This window comes from Chlamydomonas reinhardtii, chromosome 9, assembly GCF_000002595.2.
Source record: "Chlamydomonas reinhardtii strain CC-503 cw92 mt+ chromosome 9, whole genome shotgun sequence".
NCBI classification, from domain to species: Eukaryota; Viridiplantae; Chlorophyta; class Chlorophyceae; order Chlamydomonadales; family Chlamydomonadaceae; genus Chlamydomonas; species Chlamydomonas reinhardtii.
Window position 1 is genome coordinate 2,005,093 of NC_057012.1, and position 18,537 is coordinate 2,023,629.

At 69.4% G+C, this 18,537-nt stretch overlaps 1 protein-coding gene across 1 annotated transcript; it reads left to right on the top strand.

Moving 5' to 3' along the window:
• The first annotated feature begins 113 nt into the window (after positions 1 to 113).
• CHLRE_09g394400v5 (uncharacterized protein) lies at positions 114 to 18,535 on the top strand. Its single transcript, XM_043065716.1, has 25 exons — positions 114 to 1,514; positions 1,640 to 1,746; positions 1,919 to 2,078; positions 2,298 to 2,663; positions 2,919 to 3,035; positions 3,334 to 3,463; positions 3,619 to 5,114; positions 5,436 to 5,546; positions 6,070 to 6,252; positions 6,517 to 6,831; positions 7,019 to 9,739; positions 10,063 to 10,108; positions 10,329 to 11,557; positions 11,726 to 11,794; positions 11,968 to 12,005; positions 12,269 to 12,359; positions 12,621 to 12,743; positions 13,053 to 13,164; positions 13,376 to 13,503; positions 13,791 to 13,863; positions 14,189 to 14,253; positions 14,470 to 14,629; positions 15,175 to 15,197; positions 15,408 to 15,526; positions 15,931 to 18,535. Exons 1-25 carry the CDS (start codon positions 885 to 887, stop codon positions 16,493 to 16,495), a joined length of 9,177 nt encoding a protein of 3,058 aa, XP_042920928.1. The 5' UTR covers positions 114 to 884; the 3' UTR covers positions 16,496 to 18,535.
• The last annotated feature ends 2 nt before the right edge of the window (positions 18,536 to 18,537 follow it).

Sequence of the window (18,537 nt, forward strand, 5' to 3'; positions counted from 1 at the left end):
GACTACACTGCTCTGCTCATTCTGACTTGATGGTCGCAATGAGGCTCGCCCTCGTCCTCTCGAACCCGGAGAGCCAGGAGCACTGCAAACCATGCAAAATTTTACTGTTCAGAGATTCAACGCATAAGTACTGAAGGAATTCTTGCAAGCAGTGAAGAGAAAAGGAATTGCACTGGCTTGTCGCGTTGCGCCGAAATGTTTTCAGTAGTTAAAAGTCACGGAATAAGTTGGGAAAATAGATTAGATAGGGTCAAATGAAGGCCTTCTTCCGTTGTTTGCGTCCTGGGGAGCCCAAGCCTGCTACCCGCAGCGGGCCACGCGAGGTTTACCAGGAGAATACAGTCAATGTAGACTTCTCGCAGCAGGTGCAATGCGCGGCCTTGGCGGAGCCCGCTGCGCATGCGCTTTCAGCAAGCTCTTTTGCGGATGTCGCAAGGCCTCCCGCGAAGCTTTCAGAGTCTCAACTGGTTCAGGTGGTTGCCGAAGATGGGGAGCTCAGCGAGCCCGACCGGTTGAGCGGCCCTGTCCCTCCCACGGCGCACAATACAACCGCAGCGTATTTGAGCGAAGGGGGAAAGCATAGTAGCATTACACTTGCGCTTCATCGTCCAGCGCGTCCAGCGTCACCCAGCCAGAGGGGCCACGTCGAGTGGACAATCGCAAACGCGAGCGTCGCAGAGTCGCAGTCACACGACCGGCCCACAAATGGCAGCACACCTGGGCTACTGCCGCTGGTTCCGTCGCTGGGCACAAGTGCCAACCGGCCGCCCGCGGTGCCGGGAGGCCCCGGCTCCGCCTTAGGCTCTGGCTCCAGCCCAACCCTCACGGAGCTGGGTACGCAGCCGCACCCAGCCTCAACACAGAAGCAGCAGTCGCAGGCGCCCATGCCGCATCCCGCATTCACGGCCCAGTCGGCGCCCTTTCCCGCCGCCCACCTCCGCTCCACCACCCCCAACCTGCCAGCGCTCTTCGGCGCCGGCGCTGCGCCGCGGCCACCAGCCCCCGGAAGCGCGGGCGCCAGGGCCGGCGGAGGTGGGGGCGGGAGCGGCACCAGCACCAGTGGAGCCAGCGGCGCGCCTGCGCAGTCCCGCGGTGCCCGCGACTTTCCGGTTGTGTCTGGGCCATCTGGGTCGGCCGCCACATCGCCCGCCACTCAGCCGCTGGTGGGGAGCACGACCGCCGTCGCGGGGCTGGTGGATTCACGCAGCAGCCCCTCAGCCTGGGCTGTGGGCGGCAGCAGGGCCCCAGGGACAGCCGGCGCGGGCGCGGGGCCTGCAGCAGGTGCGGGAGCCGGCCGAGGGGACACCGCATTGCTTGCCAATGGCAGCACCATCTCTTGGCAGCTGGCAGGCACGGGCAGCGGCCGGCGGCATGGATGGGCGGCGGGTGCCAGCGCGGGGCCGGCGGCGCTGGCCGGCACTGCGACTGCGGCTACGGCCGCAGGGGGAGTGGGGCCCAGCGGCGCGGGGTGGTGGTCGCCGCTCGCTGGCACGAGGCCGCAGACGGCGGAGGAGGTGCGTTCGTGTTGGCCTTGGGCGTGCAAAGAACACAAGCAACCATGTGGCATTCACATTCGTTCCCTAGTTCTCGATTCCCCATCAGGTTGCTGAATCTCGTGTCGACACACTTACTGGCGCAGGTGGCAGCGCTGGTGACGACGCTGGCGGCGGTCCGGGGCCACTGGCTGGAGACGCTGCAGGTGGTGGTGTCCGCAGCGGCGGAGCTGCTGGGGGCAGACAGCCTCAGGTGCGGCTTGGGCATGCCCCGTGAGCGGCACGGCTAGTAGCTAGCTCCGGCAAGCGACAGCAACTTCATACCGCAGCCGTCACAATGTGAAAGCTTTGCGCCAGCGTCGTGTTTTTGACCTCGCCTGTACCCTGGTCCCATTCCGCGACCCTGCTTTCATTCGCCCCCGCAGCGTCTACCTGCTGTCCCACTCCGGCTCAACCCACGCGGCGCTGGCCTGCCACGGCGATGCGGGCGGCACAGTGCGGCTGGGCCTGCCGCAGCCCACCAGCCCGCCGCCGGGGCAGCCGCACGTGGCGCCCACCGCGCTGCAGCGCCTGTACCTCACAGGGGTGAGAGCCGGCAGGGCTGACTGGCTGGCTGGCTGGCTGGCTGGCTAGCTGGCTGGCTCGGACGCACGGCTCGGGGGGAGGGGCCCTGGACGCAGGGGCGGCGGCCGGCATGGAGCCAGCCGCCTGATTGGGTCCTGGTGTCAATGTGCGGGTGTGTTGTCCCTGACCGCGCCCCGCCCTGCCCGCCGCGTGTCTTTGCGTCGGTGTATGTATGTGCAGGAAGTCCAGCGTGGCAGCGTGTGGGCGAACGGCAACCACCACCAGCCTGCCCACCAGCACCAGCACCAACACCACTTCCACCACCACATCTCTACGCCGCTGCCCTCCATCGGCGCTGGCGTCGGCCCGTCGGCGGTGGCCCCCCTCTACCACCACGTCTCCTCAGACCTCTCGGGGTCTGGGGCTCTGGGGCAAGCAGCTGGACAAGGCAGCGCGGCGGCGCCCGGGATAACGCCGCACACCGCCGCCGCCGCGCCGGCGGCGGCGCTGCCGTCTGACTGGCAGGCGATGCGGGCGCTGGGCGGCATGACTGACTTCGTGGCGGTGCCTCTGCTGCGCGGCGAGACGGTGATCGGCGCGCTGCAGGTGCGACCTTGCCGCGGCGCGCTGTGCAAACCACCCGCGCGTGTGATTGCTATTGAGCATGCGGCATTGGCAGGTGCCGGGTGTTGGCTGCATGCGGCTAATTGCCTTCCCCCCCCTACTTCCTTAACTAATCATGAATGTAACCCCCCCTACTATGCTACTATACCTGGCTACGCCTTCTCCCCCCGTACTACGCTACTATACCTGGCTACGCCTTCACTTCTTAAATAATCATGAATGTAACCCCCTTGACAGGTCGCCGACGCCTGCACGCCGCCCGAGGACAACCCCGGCGCCATGCCGCCGCCGCGCCGCTGCCGCGGCTCGGCGGAGCTGGCCATCGTGGCGGCGTTCATTGGCGCGCTGCTTGTGGTGGGTGCAGGCGGCGGGGGGTGGGGGGGAATGCAGGAGGCTGGGGGGGGGTGCAGGCGCAGGCGGCAGGCGGAGGGATTCAGGGTGCTGCGAGCTGAGGGGCGCAAGGCTGCCGGCACTGTGCCGGGGTACCATTTGGTGAGAGTGAGTGATTGGGCGGGCAGCGCGGGAGCTGTCACCGCTCTCGCCGCGGAACACGGGGGCGCTGCTGAGCCTGTTCGGCCCCCCTACTGTTCCTGGCTGCGCCTTCACTTCTTAATCAATCATGAATGTATCCCCCTTCCTCGCCACCGCGTAGGACCACGAGGTGCTGTGCCTGATGGGCTGCCTGGAGGCGGTGGCGGAGGCGCGCGACGTGGACGGCCTGGTGCGCGGCCTGGCGCGGCACGTGGGGCTGTTCTGCCGCATGAGGAAGCACTTCACGCCGGGTGAGAGGGGGCGGAGCAGGGGCGGCAGAGCAGGGGCAGGGGCAGGGGCACGGGCACAAGGGCGTGGGGGCGTGCAGCCTCGGGACGGCAGGGAGGGGACACAGGCCAGCCGGGGACCACAACTTCTGTCACCCGCAACCGATGTTACGTTGCAGGCGTGCGCGTTGCGCTGATCCGCGGTGACGCGGCCGCCATGGCGCTTTTTCTGGATGAGGGCGCGGCGGCGGCGGCCGCGGCGGCGGCAGCGGCGGGCGGCGGCGGCGGTGGCGTGGCCGGCGGCGGCGGCGCCGGCACCACGACACCCGTGGGCGTGCTGTCCGCCGCCGTGAGCCGCCACTGCACCACCTGCAACCTGAACGGCATGCTCAACACCTTCGGCGCCGCCGGCGGCCCGCCCAGCGGCAGCCTGTACCAAACCACCAGCGGCATGCGGGCCGCGCTGGGCGGGCCCGGCAGCATGACCGCCGCCAGCGCATCGGCGATGGCCGCGGCGGCGGCGGCGGCGGCGGCGGCAGCCGCTGCCGGCGCCGCTGCCGGGCGCGGCGCGCCGCCGCGGTCGGTGTCGGGACTGACGACGCTGGACCGCTCGGTAAACGCGGACGCCTCCGCCAGCAGCATGCGGCTGCCGCGTGGCCTGTTTGACACGGACGCGTCCGGCCAGGGGGCCGTGGCGGCGGCGGCCGCCATCGCCGACGCTGCCGGCGTGGGTGCCGAGGACGTCGCGGCGCTGGACACCGGCGCCGCCGGCCCTGCGGGGCGGGTGGTGGCGGCGGCGGCGGTGCCCGCGGCGGGCCTCGCCGCGGGCGTGGTTGGGGCGGCGGATGCGTCCGCGTCGAGGACCATGACCTCTCTCACGGGTGGCTCCGACCTGTGGCCCTGGTGCACGGGCGCAGCCTCTGCCGGTCCAGGCGCTCCGGCGGCGCACGCTGCTGCGGGCGGCGGCGGCGGCGGCGGCGGCATCACGTCGGGCCCGGGCGGACGAGCCGGTGGCGCTGGTGGGGCGGCCAGCAACGCAGGCCGTCTGATCTTCGGCCCTGCCGGCGGCGGCGGCGCGGGGGGCGGCACCGCAGTGGTGAACCTCATGTCCGCAGTGAGCGAAGAGAGCCTGCTCTCCACGGGTGCGCGTATGGCGTTTCCCGGCGGCGGCGGTGGCCTGGCAGGAGCAGCAGCCGCGGCTGCCCATGCAGGCATTGCGGACGACAGCCTCCTTCTACATGTGAAAGACGTGGCGTCTCCGGTCGCAGTGTATGGGCCTGCAGCCGCCGGCGGGGGCAACGCCATTGGCATGTCACTCCGCGGGCCAGAGCCCGCGCCGGCGGCAGGGCTGGCGGCGGTGCCCGCTGTCGCCGCTGGCGGCGGCGGCGGCGGCGGCGGTGCCACCATGCCCGGCGGCACGGGCACCGGCATGCGGCCCATCCCGCACGCCCTCGCCGCCGCTAACGGCTCCGTCGGCGCCGCCAGCGCGCTGCTGCTGCCCACACACGCGTCCGGTTATAACGTGTACGGCGGCAGCACTTGTGGCGTACGGCCGCCAAACAGCTCGGGCCTGTACGGCAAGGCGCTTGCGGCGGTGATTGGAGAGCCCAGCGGCGCGGGTGGCGCTAGCGGCGGCGCGCACACCAGTCCTGCGGCGGGTGGCGGCTACGGACAGGTGCGCGTTGCCGCCGTGTGTACCCGAGATTGACTGCTTGCGGCCCGTGCGCCCTTGTCTAAGCGCGGTTTCCTTTCGCCGCGTTTCTTGCTCACGTCACACGTTCATGATGGGGATCTATTCGTTGGGCTCGGACGTTCAAGGCCACACCACCCTACACCTCACCACTCCACTCCACTCCATTCTGCCCTCCAATGCCACACACACACACACACACACACACACACACACACACACACACACACACACACACACACACACACACACACACACACACACACACACGGAGACACGCCCCCCCCCACACACACACGCGCGCAGGTGGGCAGCCGTGTGTCGGGCCACGCCATGCTGACTCGCGGCACGGTGCTGGCGGAGGCGCTGGCGGCGGGCAGCGGCATGTACGTGGCGGACGTGGCGCTGTACATGCAGGTGAGCGGCGGGAGGGAGGGAGGGAGGGAAGGCGAGGGCATGAGGCGGAGGCAGGGTGCTGAGGCAGGGGCCTGAGAGCAGCGCGGCAGCAGCACGGCAGTTTGATAGCGGTGTGGCACAGAAGATACTGCTGGCAGGCATGGCACTGGTAGGGAACTGGCCCCGGGGCCTTCGCAGGCTTGTGGATGTGGCCGCAGCGCAACCCGGCCCCAGCCCGGGGCCTCTACCCGGCTTTGGATTTGTGATACTGTTGACACCCAGCGCCGCGCGAGGCCTCATGCCGGTTTGTGTACGAACACCTCTTGCGCAACCCAAAAAAACGTGTTTCCTTCCCTGCCCCCGCCGAGCTGCCATACTTACGCCTGGAGCTCCCCTTTCCCCCTCTCCGCCCACCCTCTCCGCCCACCCTCTCCGCCCCCCCTCTCCGCCCACCCTCTCCGCCCCCCCTCTCCGCCCACCCTCTCCGCCCACCCTCTCCGCCCCCCCTCTCCGCCCACCCTCTCCGCCCACCCGGCCGCGCCAGGACGGCCGCAACGTGAGCCGCGACGTGTTCCTGGCGCCCAGCGGCCGCGGCGGCGCCGCCCCCAGCCCCACCAACAGCCTGGCGGTCACGTGCGTGTGCCACGCCGGCGTGCCACTGCTGGGGCTGTACATCACGTACGGCACGCCGCTGCCCGCCTCGCTGCTCAACGCGCTCATCAGCAAGGTGTGCGGGAAGAGGAGAGGGCGGGGCAGGGCGGGGCAGGGCAGGGCGAGGCGAGGCGGGGCGCTGTTGAGCGCAGTGGGGTGAAGGGAGACCGCCGCGCCATGCCGACCCTGTGGGCGCCTGCGCCGCCAGTCCGCGCAGCTGTGCAGCCCCGCTTTGCAGCCCCTGTGTTCTCCCGCCACGCCCGCGTGTTCCTCTTGACACCGGCCCCGCCTCCCGCACAACACGCCGTACGCCGTACGCCGGCTGCACCTACGTGTGCAGGTGCACCTGTTCGGCGCCATGCTGGGCCCGCTGCTGTACGAGCGCCTGGTGTGCGGCTGGACGCCGCCCTGGACACAGCACGCACAGCAGCAGCACCAGCAGCAGGCGCAGCAGGCGCAGCACCATCACCAGCACGGCCAGAACCAGCAGCAGCACCTGGCGGCGCAGCACGCAGGCGCCGGCAACATGCGCAGCAGTGGCGCTGGCGACGGCGCGAGCGGGGGTGGCGGCGGCGGCGGCGGCGGCGGCGGCGGCGGCGAGTGTGAGCTGGCGGAGGAGTGGCGCTACCTGCTGGGCGAGGTGCTGGACCCCAAGGTGCGGCGGCGGCATGCTTTAGTAACTTGGGGGGCCGTCTATGCATGTCGGACAGGCGGGAACGGGCGGCCTACCGGTACTGCGCTCTAGTGGCTGGGTTACGGTTGGAGGAGATAACGCAGTAACGGGCCGGACGCTTGGAATCAAAGCTGTGTCCGTTCCTCCTGCTTTCCCTCCGCTCCCGCAGGCCATCCAGTCTGTGGCGGACGAGCAGCGCAGCCGCCGCTCCTCCGCCGCGGCGTACGGCCAGCAGCCGCCGCAGCCTCAACCGCCGCAACCGCCGCAACCGCCAGTACGGGAGTACGGCGGCGGCGCTGGCGGCGGTGGGGGCGGCGGCGGGCTGCTGTCGCCCCAGCCGTCCTTCGTAGGCGGGGGCGGAGGTGCGGGCGCGCCGCATGGCGGCCCGCGCCTCATGCGCACCCGGAGTGGGGCGCCGGGCACCGCCACGGCCTCCGCTGGCGCCGTCGCACTGGCAGGCGCCGCGCTTGCCGCCGCCGCAAGGGCTGGCGCCGTGCCGCCAGGGGCCGCGGGCGGCGGCGCCGCGGTCGGGTGCACACCCCAGCGCAGCATGCGCCGCTCTCAGACGGAGGACGGGCAGGCTGCGGCGGCGCGGGCGGCTGCCTCTGCGGCCGCCGTCGCGGCGCCGGCCACTTGCGCGGCCCCTCCCGCCACGTCCCCGCTGCTGGGGCCGGCGGCGGGGGCCGTCGGCAGGTCGTTGGGGCGCGCAGCGCTCAGCCCTGGCAGCTCACGGCGCGCAGCCGTCACCACCGCCGCTGCTGGCGCCGCAGGCGTGTGCGCACCAGACCGCATCAGTAGCAGCGGCCTGCTGCCGCTGCCGCTCACAGGCACCGCCGCGGCCACCACGCCGCCACCCTGCGCTGGCGGCGGCTCGACTACTACCTCCGCTGCACCGGCTCCGACGGTCTCGTTCGCAGGCGATAGCGCGTCGGCGGCGGCGGGTGGGCTGCCGTCCCGCAGCCCCGGCCCCTCAACCAGCGGCGCCGCCGCCGCCGCCGCCGCCGCCTCATACCAGCCGTCGACGGGTTTCTTGTCCCCCGGCGTCAATCCCCGCTCTCTTCTCTCCACGGACTCAGAGGCCAAGCTGGCTCCTGTCGCCGCCGCGGTGGCAGCTGCCGTCTGCGCGGGCGAGGCCCCAGCCGCCGCCGCCGCCGCCGCCTGCACGCCCATGGCCGTGTCGCCGCCGGCCCGGGCGTCGAGGCTGTGGCCGCTGCTGGAGAAGAGCGCCTCCGACACCGCCGCCGCAGCCGCAGCCAAGGTGGCTGCGGCCCCCACCACCATCGGCGCCCTGGCCGACTGCGCCGCCGCGGCCGCCGTGGCCGGCAACAGCAGCTTGTGCACCACGTCGGGGCGGCGACTCGCCGCCGTCCTACAAGACCGGACGGCGACCCCAAGCCGCGTCGGCGCCGGCGCATCCTCTCCCTCAGCCGCAGGCGCTGCGGAAAGCGGCGGCGCCGCAGGCGCCGCCGCCAGCAGCCACGGCGCAGTCGCCGCAGGCGCTGCTTCTGGCGCCCTGCCGCCGGCTCGCCTGTACAGCCGCACGCTCTCGTCCGACGCGGCCATTGCGTCCCGCAGCACCAGCGGCGCCTTCGCGTCCACCACCGCCAACGCCACGGTCAACACGGGCACAGGAACCGGCATAGCACTGGCCCTCGGCCACACGCCCGCTTCTGCTACGGATGCACAGGCGGTGGGCGTGGCGACCACGGCGGCGGGCCCAACGCGTGGCGACGGCAGCGCCGCCGCCGCCGCCGGGGCGTCCGACACAGGGACTTGGGAACTGACATCCCGGCCGTCGCCCAACGGTGACATCACCAGCAGCAGCGGCATTGGCCTCGGCGGCGCGGCAGCCACCGGGCGCGTGCCCTCTGGTGTGACGCCGCCGTCCGCCTCCTTTGCGGAGGCGCGCGAGGTCACCCTGGGAATCGACGTGTCGACCGCAGGGACCTCGACAGTGGAGGAACACGTCATGCGCACGTCCGCCGTCACCAGCGGCGCTGGAGGCGGCGGCGCCGCCGCCGCCGCGGTGGCATCGGCGGTGTCCGCCCATTCGGCGCCGGCCGCCGCGGCCAACACCGGCGACGGCTTGAGTCGTGGCGGCGGCAGCAGCCGCGCGTCACAGGTGGCCGCCGCCGCCGCCGCCCTGGGGCTCCCGGCGGTGGCGGCGGCGTTGAATGGGCCTGCTGCGGCGGCAGCGCCAGCTGGCAACGCGTTCGCGGGTGTGGGCGCCCAGGCTCAGCTTGACGCGTCGGACGGCCCTGACGGCGAGCGGGCAGCTGTCCCCGGAGCGGCTTTGCGTGGGCCCGCGCTGGCGTCAACCGCGGTGCAGTGGCCGCAGGCGCTGTTGAAGCGAACTACCTCGGCGGTGCCGCCTGGGTTCGTGCCTGCACACTTTGCACACGCCGCCTCGCACACGCTGCCGCAAGGCGCCGTTGCCGGCCACGCCGCCGCCGGCTCCTCCGGCACGATGGGCCGCACACCCGCGGCGCACCCGCTGCTACACGACACCAGCAGCAGCTCGCTCCCCTCCACCGCCACCATCGCGGCCACGATTGGCGGCGGCGCCATTGCCGGCGGCGCAGCCAACAGCGGCGGTGGAACGGGCACTGGATCCGGATCCCGGCTGCGCTGCACCCACCTGCAGCTGCTGGCGGGATCCGCATCCGCCGGCCCATTGGATCTGTCGCCGCACCACTTGAGGCTGCTGCCCGGGGGGGCAAACAGCCAGGTGCTCGCGACGGCCGGCAGCAGCAGCGGCGGCGGCGCGGGCTCCGGCGGCGTCAGTCATGGAGAAGGTGCGGCTGGCGGCGGTGGCGAAGGCGGCGGCCGGCCGGCGGCGCTGGCCCGCGGCAGCAGCGGCCACCATGTGGATATGGAGCTCAGCATGCAGGTAGGGAGCAGCGCCTGCCAGGCCTTCTGGGGGAAACCGTGTGTGGTATTTGTGATGCAAGTTCACGTGGGTGGTTTTCATGGGCTTGATGGCCTGATTGTTTGGATCTGGGGACGGGTGCCGCAACAGCGCAGCGGCCGCCTGCGCACGCTTGTCATCTTCGTGCACACGCTTGTCGTCGTCGTGCACACGCCTGTCGTCGTCGTGTGACGTGCCAAGGAGTGTTGGCAAACGCTTCCCCAGTGCCCCGTGGCCGCTGACAAGGCCGGTGTTGACAAACCTCGCGACTTGCCTTGCGCCCGCCCCTGCTGCTTGCAACGCAGGCCTGGCATATCATGTCCACCACCTCGCGTCCGTCGCTGCTCCGAGGTACGTTGGCAGCACCTGCACCCGCACCCACACCCACACCCGCACCCACATCCGCACCCGCACCCACACCCGCACCCGCACCCACGTCCGCACCAGCACCCGCACCCGCACCCACACCCGCACCAGCACCGCGCGTTGGGTGCACGGGCACCGTATGCCGTGCCCGCGGGTTCACTCACCGCGTCTTTGCATGTGCGGCTACCCCACACCTCCTGCACAGGCTCTCAGGCGTCGCTGGGGCCGCTGAGCCGTGTCTCCGCGGCCGCCCTGGAGTCCCCGCTGCTGCCCTCCAGCGGCCAGGTCGGACCCGGCAGCGCCGGTGGTGGTGCAGGTGCAGGTGGTGGTGGTGGTGGTGCAGGTGGTGGTGCCGCCACTGCCGCGGCCGTGCGCGGGCCTGCCTCGCGCCACGAGCGGACCGTGTCTTACCCGACCCTCTCCCCCAGGCAGTCTCCCTCCGCGTCGCAAGTGCACCTGCACCTGCATCGCCAGCAACAGCAACAGCACCACAACCAGCAGAACCAGCAGCTGCCGCCGCTGCCGGCTATGCTTCAGCTGGGCGCCAACCAGCGCTCCGCCTACCCGTTCGCGCCCTCGCCCCTGGCGGCCCCAGCGGCGACGGTGGCGGCACACCAGCACCAGCACCAGCACGGCTTCCACGGCGCCGCCAGCGCCAACAACTTGGCAGCACTCGCCGGCGGGGGCGGAGGCGGAAAAGCCTCCGCGGCGGCGGCAACTGCGGCTAGCGGCGACAGCGGCGGCGGGCTGGACTTGATGGCGCACCGCCGCAGCGGCGGCGGCGGCGCGCAGGTGGCAGCGGCGGGCACTGGCTCTGACGCCAGCGGCCTGGTGACAGGGGCACAGGGCGCGGTGTCGCCGCGGCGAGGTGGTGGCGGTGGCGACGGCGGTGCTGCCGGCAGCGGCGTGAACCGCCTCACAACGGCGGGCGGCGGCAGCGGCGGCGCGCCCATCGGCGGCGTCGCCGCCGCCATTGCCGCCGCCGCTGGCTTTGTGCCCACGGCCGTGCCTGCCAGCGCCAGCGCCAGCGTCGGCGGCGTGGGCGGCGGCACGAGCTTCGGCCCCGGCGGCAGCGCCAGCTTCTACACGTCCGGAAACACCACAGCCTCCAACCCCATGCTGGGGCCCGGCGGCGGCGGCGGTGGCGGTGGAACGGTTGGCGGCGGCGGGTGGGGCGGCAGTAGCGCCAACATCAGCGTTCATATTGGCGGGGTGGCGGGCGCCGCGGAGGCGCTGCAGGTCGCCTCCGCGGTCGGGTCGCCGTTCGCGCGGCACGGCGCTACAGCTGCCAGCATTGGCGGCGGCGCGGGTGGCGGCGGCGGCGGAGGGCTGGCGGGGCCGTCGCCCGGCCTGCCGCCGCCGCTGATGCGGCGGCTGCGCGGCGGCGTGCGGCGCAACACGTCGTTCAGCATCACGGCGGACCCGGGCGTGCAGGTGGGGGGCCGGGGCTTGAGCCGCGACGCCGTGCAGGGGCCAGGAGCATCAACCCTAATTAGTGGATCGGGCTGGTGGTTGATGCACAACGTCTTGTTCTACTTCCCTTCCTCAACTCTGCAACCCCCCTCTTAACTCCCTCCCTCTCGCTCTTTCCCTCACGCGCAGGACTCGGGCAAGGTGGCCCCCCTCATGGCCAACCTGCAGGACAAGCTGCGCAGCCTGCAGGCGGAGCAGGTGAAGAAAGCGGACAGGGGATGGGCAAAGAAGGGAAGGGCGTGGCGTGGCGTGGCGAGTAGCAAGGGTGCGTACGTAATGAAACGGCCGTGCTGCATTCTAGCGGCTGCCCGCTCACCCCTCTGACTCTCCCCACTGGTCTGACACTTCCCACTGGTCTGACTCCCACGCAGGCCCTGGCGCGTATGGTTGCGGACAAGGGGCCGGGCGGGTGAGTGGAGCGAGGCGGAGGAAGGGCGCATGGGTGTTTGCCAATGCCATGGGGGCTTGCCCTGTCAAGAGTGGTTGTCCATCCCTCCCGCCCGCGGTTTCAAGGCATGCCTGGGACTGCCCCTGCACCCACCACCTCTTCCCAACCTCCTCCAAGCCTCTCCCCAACCTCGTCCCAACCTGCTCGCCCACCACCATCACCACCTGCTTCCCCGCCCGCCCGCGCACCTCCTCCCAACCTCCTCCCAACCTCCTCCCCCACAGTGCCGACGAGCTGGAGGGCTTGACCATACTGGAGGCGCTGGGCAGCGGCGGCTTCGGCACCGTGCACCGCGGCGTGTTCGACGGCATTGAGGTGCGCCCGGAGCCGGCAGGGGCACAGGCGGGGACCACACAGGCAGGGACCACACAGGCAGGGACCACACAGGCGGGGACCACACAGGCAGGGACCACACAGGCAGACACAAGAGCACACACATGCGCGCCCGCGCGCACTGAGTGTTCCTGCCCTTGTGCCCGGTGGTGGCACTCACACGCGCCCGCGCACACACCGGTACGGCGCACACGCGGCCTCACTGCCCTCGCGTGTGTGTATATGTGTGGCTGTGTGTCGCAGGTGGCTGTCAAGGTGCTGGGCGACGGCCCGGGCGGCGGCGGCGGGCGCAGCGAGGCCGCCACCATGCGCGAGGCGTTTGAGCTGGCGGTGCTAAACGTGGTCAACCACCCGCACATCGTGCAGGTGAGAGACAGGCAGGAAGGGAGGGAGGGAGGGAGGGAGGGCGAGAGGGTGCGGGCGCATGTGCGTGTGGGGAAACGCGCTGCTGCTTTACACCTCACGTGTACACCTGCTGCTGTGCTGTCTCGCATCCTTGGTACTCGCAAGCGTTGCCGGTGTGCTCCCACTGTGCCTACTGCCTACCCAACTCTCCCCCCTGCCTCCTCCCTGCTCCCCCTCTGCCCCATGCCTCCTCCCTGCTCCCCCAACCTCCCGCACATGAACGGCTAACCCCTCCCCCCTAACCTTGCAACCCCCCCCCCTCGCCTGCAGGTGCTTGCGGCCTTCACGGACGTGATCGTGGTCAAGCAGCCCGACCCCGACGACCCGGATGGGGGGCCGCCGCGCACACGCGTGGTGGCGCGCTCGCCAGAGACTGAGGACTGTGAGTGCTGCGTCGCGTTGGGTTGCCTTGGTGTGCGGCGGAGGCAGGAGGGGCGGGAGGGGCGGGTCAGCGGGTGGGACTGGAGGGGGCCAAGCGGGGATGCTGGTACCTCACGGAGACACCGGTATTTCAGATTTATAAACCGCTCAATCCCGCCTTTCATGGACGATTTCTATCCCCTCACCCTGCGCCCCCTGCCCCTCCCCCGCAGTGGGTGTGGCCACGGTGGTCATTGCGATGGAGTTCTGCGATGCGGGCAGCCTGGCCGACGCCGTGGCGGCGGGCCGCTTCCGGGAGGCAGTGCCGGGAGGATACGGCGCACAGCAGCCCTGCCTGCCGGTGAGAGCGGCGTGCAAGTGCCTGGGGGTGTGAGAGAGCGGGCACGTGTTAGCACAGGGGAGCGAGCGAGTAAGTGAGCGAGTGCGTGCGTGTGTGAATAGTCGTTAGACAAAATGGGAGAGCAGCAGCAGCAGCCTTCGGCGGGTCTACACACTGGAGCTGGCCGCTGGACTTCACGGACATCGGTAACAACGCGTCTACTATGCTACTGTACCTGGCTACGCCTTCACTTCTTAACCAATCATGAATGCAACCTCCCCTCCCGCCTGTGTGTCTCATGGCGTCAGGCCATCTACGCGACGCTGCTGGAAGTGGCGCTGGCGCTGAGGCACCTGCACGCCATGCTGCTGGTGCACTGCGGTGAGGCCAGGGCAGGGCAGGGGGGTTACGTTCAGGACTACTTAAGAAGTGAAGGCGTAGCCAGGAGTAGTAAAGGGGAGAGGAGGACAAGGTGGAGGAGGAGGGGCGGAGCCGTTCATGGAGAAGGGAGTGGGAAATTACAAGTTTGGAGTGCCGGTGTCTAGTTGGGGGAGGGAGGAGGGTGCAGAAAGAGGGAGCGGAAGGAGCTGGGAAGGGCGCTGGAAGGAGGCTGGGGGACAGGAGGGACGCACGCTCACTCGTGTCTTTATGCACCCACCCACCCACACCACCCCCCCCCCACACACACACACACGCGGCCCCCCAGACGTCAAGCCCGCCAACATCCTCCTCAAGTCGAACATGAGGGACCCGCGCGGATTCAGTGCCAAGGTGAGCGCGTGTGCGGCAGCGGTGGCTGCTGCTGCTGCTACTGCTGCTGCGTGGGCACTGGGCACCGGGTGCCCTCTCAGAGGCCTCCACGCCCCCGCGACACCTGGGCTACCTCGGTGTGTGCCTCACCCCAAATGAGCTGCCTGCCTTGATGACGTGGCGACCTCTCTCTCCTGCAACCTGGCCCGACCCTTCCCGTCCCGTCCCGGCGCGCAGTTGTCGGACTTTGGCCTGGTCAAGATGGTGGTCGAGGACGGCGGCGGCGGCGGCGGCGGGGGCGGTGTGGTGGGCCGCGACGCGCGCACCGGCACTGTCACCCACATGGCGCCCGAGCTCATCGGCGCCACAGAGGCCACCAAGATGGACGCGTCGGTCGGTGAGTGCCGGAGGGGGGGCGGGGGCGGGGGCGGGGTCGGGATCGGGTTCGGGGGCTTGTGGTGTTGGAGTTGCCGTTGGCGGTGGGTGCGGCCACGCGGCACGGACGGCTGCCCTCGCCGCGTGCCAGCATGACAAGAGGGAGGGGGCTGCCAAGGGGGGGCACCGCGCCGCATGTCGTGTGTCGTGTGTGTCGTGAAGTAATGGGTCGCGTTGACACCTGCTGACTTACTGACGTTGCCCATACGCCTGTACTGCACCCGCTCACTCGTCCAACCGCTCGCCACCGCCTCGTCCTCTACCGCTCTCGCCTCCCTGCAACAGACGGTGCGTGCGTGTGCATTTGTGTGGGTGCTGTTGCTGCTGTCCGTCAGGGCTGTGTTGCCTGCAGTCGTGCGTTATGTATTGCGATGCAGTGGGCTGCCGCGACATGCCGTCTTGTGGTTCCTGAGCCGCCTCGTGCGCCTCGCTCACCCGCTGTCCTCACCAGTCCCTCCTCCCCCGCCCTGCCGCCCCCCCCCCCCGCTCCTCCCTTCCCCTCCGCAGTGTACGCCTTCGGTGTCCTCATGGTAAGCGGGGCCGCAGCCCTCAGCCCTTTGCGGATACGCACCCGACCTTGCCGCCTCGCTGCTCCTCTCCTCTTCCCGCCCCTCCCTTCCCCTGTTCGCCCCCCACCCCCCGCGTGACGGCGTCGTCTGCAGCCTTCCGTGCATCTTGTACCGCTTTTCCAACCATCTTTGGAACCCCCCTCGCCTCCCCCCGTCGCCTGCCCCCTGCAGTGGGAGCTGCTGTCTCCTGCGCCCGTGTACCTGGGCATGCGCAGTGAGGACATCCGCCGCGGTGTGGCCCGGGGCAGCCTGCGGCCAGAGTTCCCGCCCTGGGCCGACACCAAGTACAGGTGAGGCGCTGGGGGCAGTAAGGGGGGGGCAGTGGTGGGTTGTAGATACCAGCCGAAACGAACCGGGGTTGGGCGGGTGCAGTGAGGCGGGGTAGCCATCCGGGGGGGTGCCGGCTGGGATTGGGGTGGGAAGCTGTATACCGGTACATCAGCACAGAGCGCGCAATGGACACTCAGCACAAGGCCGGACAGCGGTCTCATCTCCTCATCAGCTCGCAACAGGCCACACTTGCCCTGTACTGCCCTGACCCCCGCCGTCCTGGGGTCGACTGTCGATTGCCACTCCGTTGTCAAAGCACAGGCCACGCTCTCCTCCTCGCTCTTTTGTATTGGGTTCGGTTTACGGTAGTTTGGGCTGGTATCTACAACCCCCGCCTCCCTCCCCCCCTGGTGTGCCGCTGTAGGGAGCTGGCGGAGGCGTGCCTGCACAGCGACCCGCGCGCCCGCCCCACCTCGGCCGAGCTGGTGGCGCGCCTGCGTGCGCTGCTGGCGGAGAGCGGCGCACTGCAGCACACCATCAACCGCCGACCCGCGCCGCACGCCGCCGCCGCCGCCGCCGCCGGCTTGGGCGGCGGCTTGGGCGGCGGCGGCGGCTTCCCCGGCGCGGCCACGGCCGCTGCCGCGGGCGCGATGCTGGGCATTGACGCCGCCAAGTTCGCGCGGCCCGATGCCTGGATGGCCATGGGTGCTGGCGGCGGCGGTGGCGCGGCCGCGCAGCCGCCGGCGGGCTACCCGTCGGCGTTTGGCGGCGCGCACCGGCGGCGCAGCGGCTCCGCCGACGGCATGATGTCGGTGGCTGGCGGCGCGGGCGCGTGGGGTGCACCGGCGGTGGTGATGGAGGAGGGTACGAGTGAGGAGGGCTCGCCGCAGGAGCAAGGCCAGGGCCAGGCCCACCACAGCGGGCGGCGCGGCAAGTCGCGGTCGTATGCGGGCGGCAGCGGCAGCTCCTTCCCGCTGCACATCCTGTGAGCGACGGTGTCAAGACATCGGCCGCGGCCGCGCCCTGCCCTGTCAGAGCTTCCATATCCACGCGTGTGTTAGCTGTGACGCGGGCCCATGCCTTCACGAAGACGATAACGGCGTGACGGAGGGCTTGAGAGGCCGGCGTTGGGGCCGGCGAGGATGGCATCAAGTGCGCGTCCCGTGAGAGGCGGCGCCGCGTTGCCCGGGCGCTGTGAAGCATACAGACTAGCGCTCTCAGGTTCGGAAATTTGGGTACAACAGCCAACAGTTGGCGAGCTCCTGCGTGCTCCGGCAGGACTAGCAGCAGCACATTGTTTGGTGGCAGTGTGCTGCACTTCCTAGTGAGCAAAACATTGTGGCACACAATGGGCTTTGCGCGTACGGAAAATAGGGGCTGCACAGGTTGTTGTATGAAGAGTACCGATCACATGTTGCTCGTGCATGTTGCTGGATGCGCTCTTTTTCATCCAATAAGTATCAGCACCAGAGACTGTGGGCATTGCAGGCGTTATGATGTTTGCTTAAATGGGTGATTCTAGCGACCAGGAACGTACGTCTTCGTAGATGTGGGGGCGTAAGAAAAGCTGGAAAGGACTGCGAAGTGTGGGTGCACCGTAATGGCGAGGCATGATTGACAGGATGGATATGCTTGAATACCGCGGCGTCTTTGGTTGTGTGTGTTACCGACCGCCAGGGCGCACGGGGGAGGTTGGGTGCGTTTGTCTGTGATACTGTGACGTATGAGAAGTTTGGGGATGACTGCGAGTGGCTGGGCAAGGTGGCAAGGTGAGCACATAAGGGATGGAAGGGTGGTGGACACATGTCTGATGTCTTTGAAGATATTTTTGGCGCGGAACACAAGCAAGGAAGGGCGGGCCCCAGAGGAAGAGCATTAGGTGATACATGACTGTTTTATGTTTACTGCGTGGTCTAATACCCTTTTAGATCCTGCCACGTGGTATGCGTCCATTCATCCCAAGCCTGGGTGAGCAAACGCGAGGATGCGCATACCGGCAAACCTGTCGTGGCAATGGCACACATGCATTCACTCATGCGCATGCGCATGCGCATGTGGGCAAGTCAGTGCCTGGGCGGCTGCATGCACTGCGGTACACATCCATTGGTTGCCCTCAAGTGCCGGAGGACAGAGGCGTTGTGGTGCGCGCGGTGAGCTGAGCCGACGCCAGCAAGGTGCTTGAGGGCCATGCGAGCAATGATGCGAAAATGTTTGCGTTACATGGACACACCGGTGTTCCTGATGACGTCTTTCCCAACACATGCACGCGCTGCGAGGGCGGACTGCATTTTGAATGATCATATGTGCGGATGCGATGATAGCTGCGCTTAAGGGCGGAGGACAGTGACAGGCTTGGCGTGCGTGGGCTGTATTAGTTTTGAATGTGTGCTTCAGTGCACATGCCGATGCGTCCTGCATCGCGCCAGCATGTAGCAACGGAGGTGCTACCGTGTCCGCAGTGCTGACGCAATACTCCATGAGGCGGCTGAGTGAGACTACTGGGGGCTGTTGCGGCGGCACGGCAACGGCGGGCGTCAGGCTGCACGGTCGTGTGGTCGTGCGGGCCGGTGGACGTGCGAGGTCGTGACACTGCTGCGGATGTTGCATAGGGTGCGGATTTCATCCTTGTAGCCCAGACACGTGCGGCGCGACTGTGTGTGTGTGTGTGTGTGTGTGTGTGTGTGTGTGTGTGTGTGTGTGTGTGTGTGTGTGTGTGTGTGTCTCTGTGTGTATGTGCGATTTATTCAGGGTCAAAGAGGTGTGGAGGGCGGCTTGCGGCTAGTGGCGCGAGTGCGCAACCTGTCCAGGTGTCCAGGGCTCTAGGCGACACGGCCACGATGCACAGGGCACTGCAATGCCGTCTTGTCTGTGTGCGTCTGTCAGGAGGCCACGTCACCAGCACAGGGCGGGGTGCACAGCAAGGCGATGGGCCCGCACCTATGGCTGCCATGCCGACGAGGTACCGGCCGTGGTGTTCCGTGGTAGACATGAGTGGTGGGGCCTGGGCTCGGGTAGCCATCGCCAGACGGCC

Bases quoted from the DNA above. Each gene is read 5' to 3' on its own strand.
- CHLRE_09g394400v5 (XM_043065716.1), top strand. From the start codon at position 885: ATGCCGCATCCCGCATTCACGGCCCAGTCGGCGCCCTTTCCCGCCGCC. The intron at 2,079-2,297 runs GTGAGAGCCGGC...ATGTATGTGCAG, and splicing joins AGCGCCTGTACCTCACAGGG to GAAGTCCAGCGTGGCAGCGT. The intron at 5,547-6,069 runs GTGAGCGGCGGG...CGGCCGCGCCAG, and splicing joins ACGTGGCGCTGTACATGCAG to GACGGCCGCAACGTGAGCCG.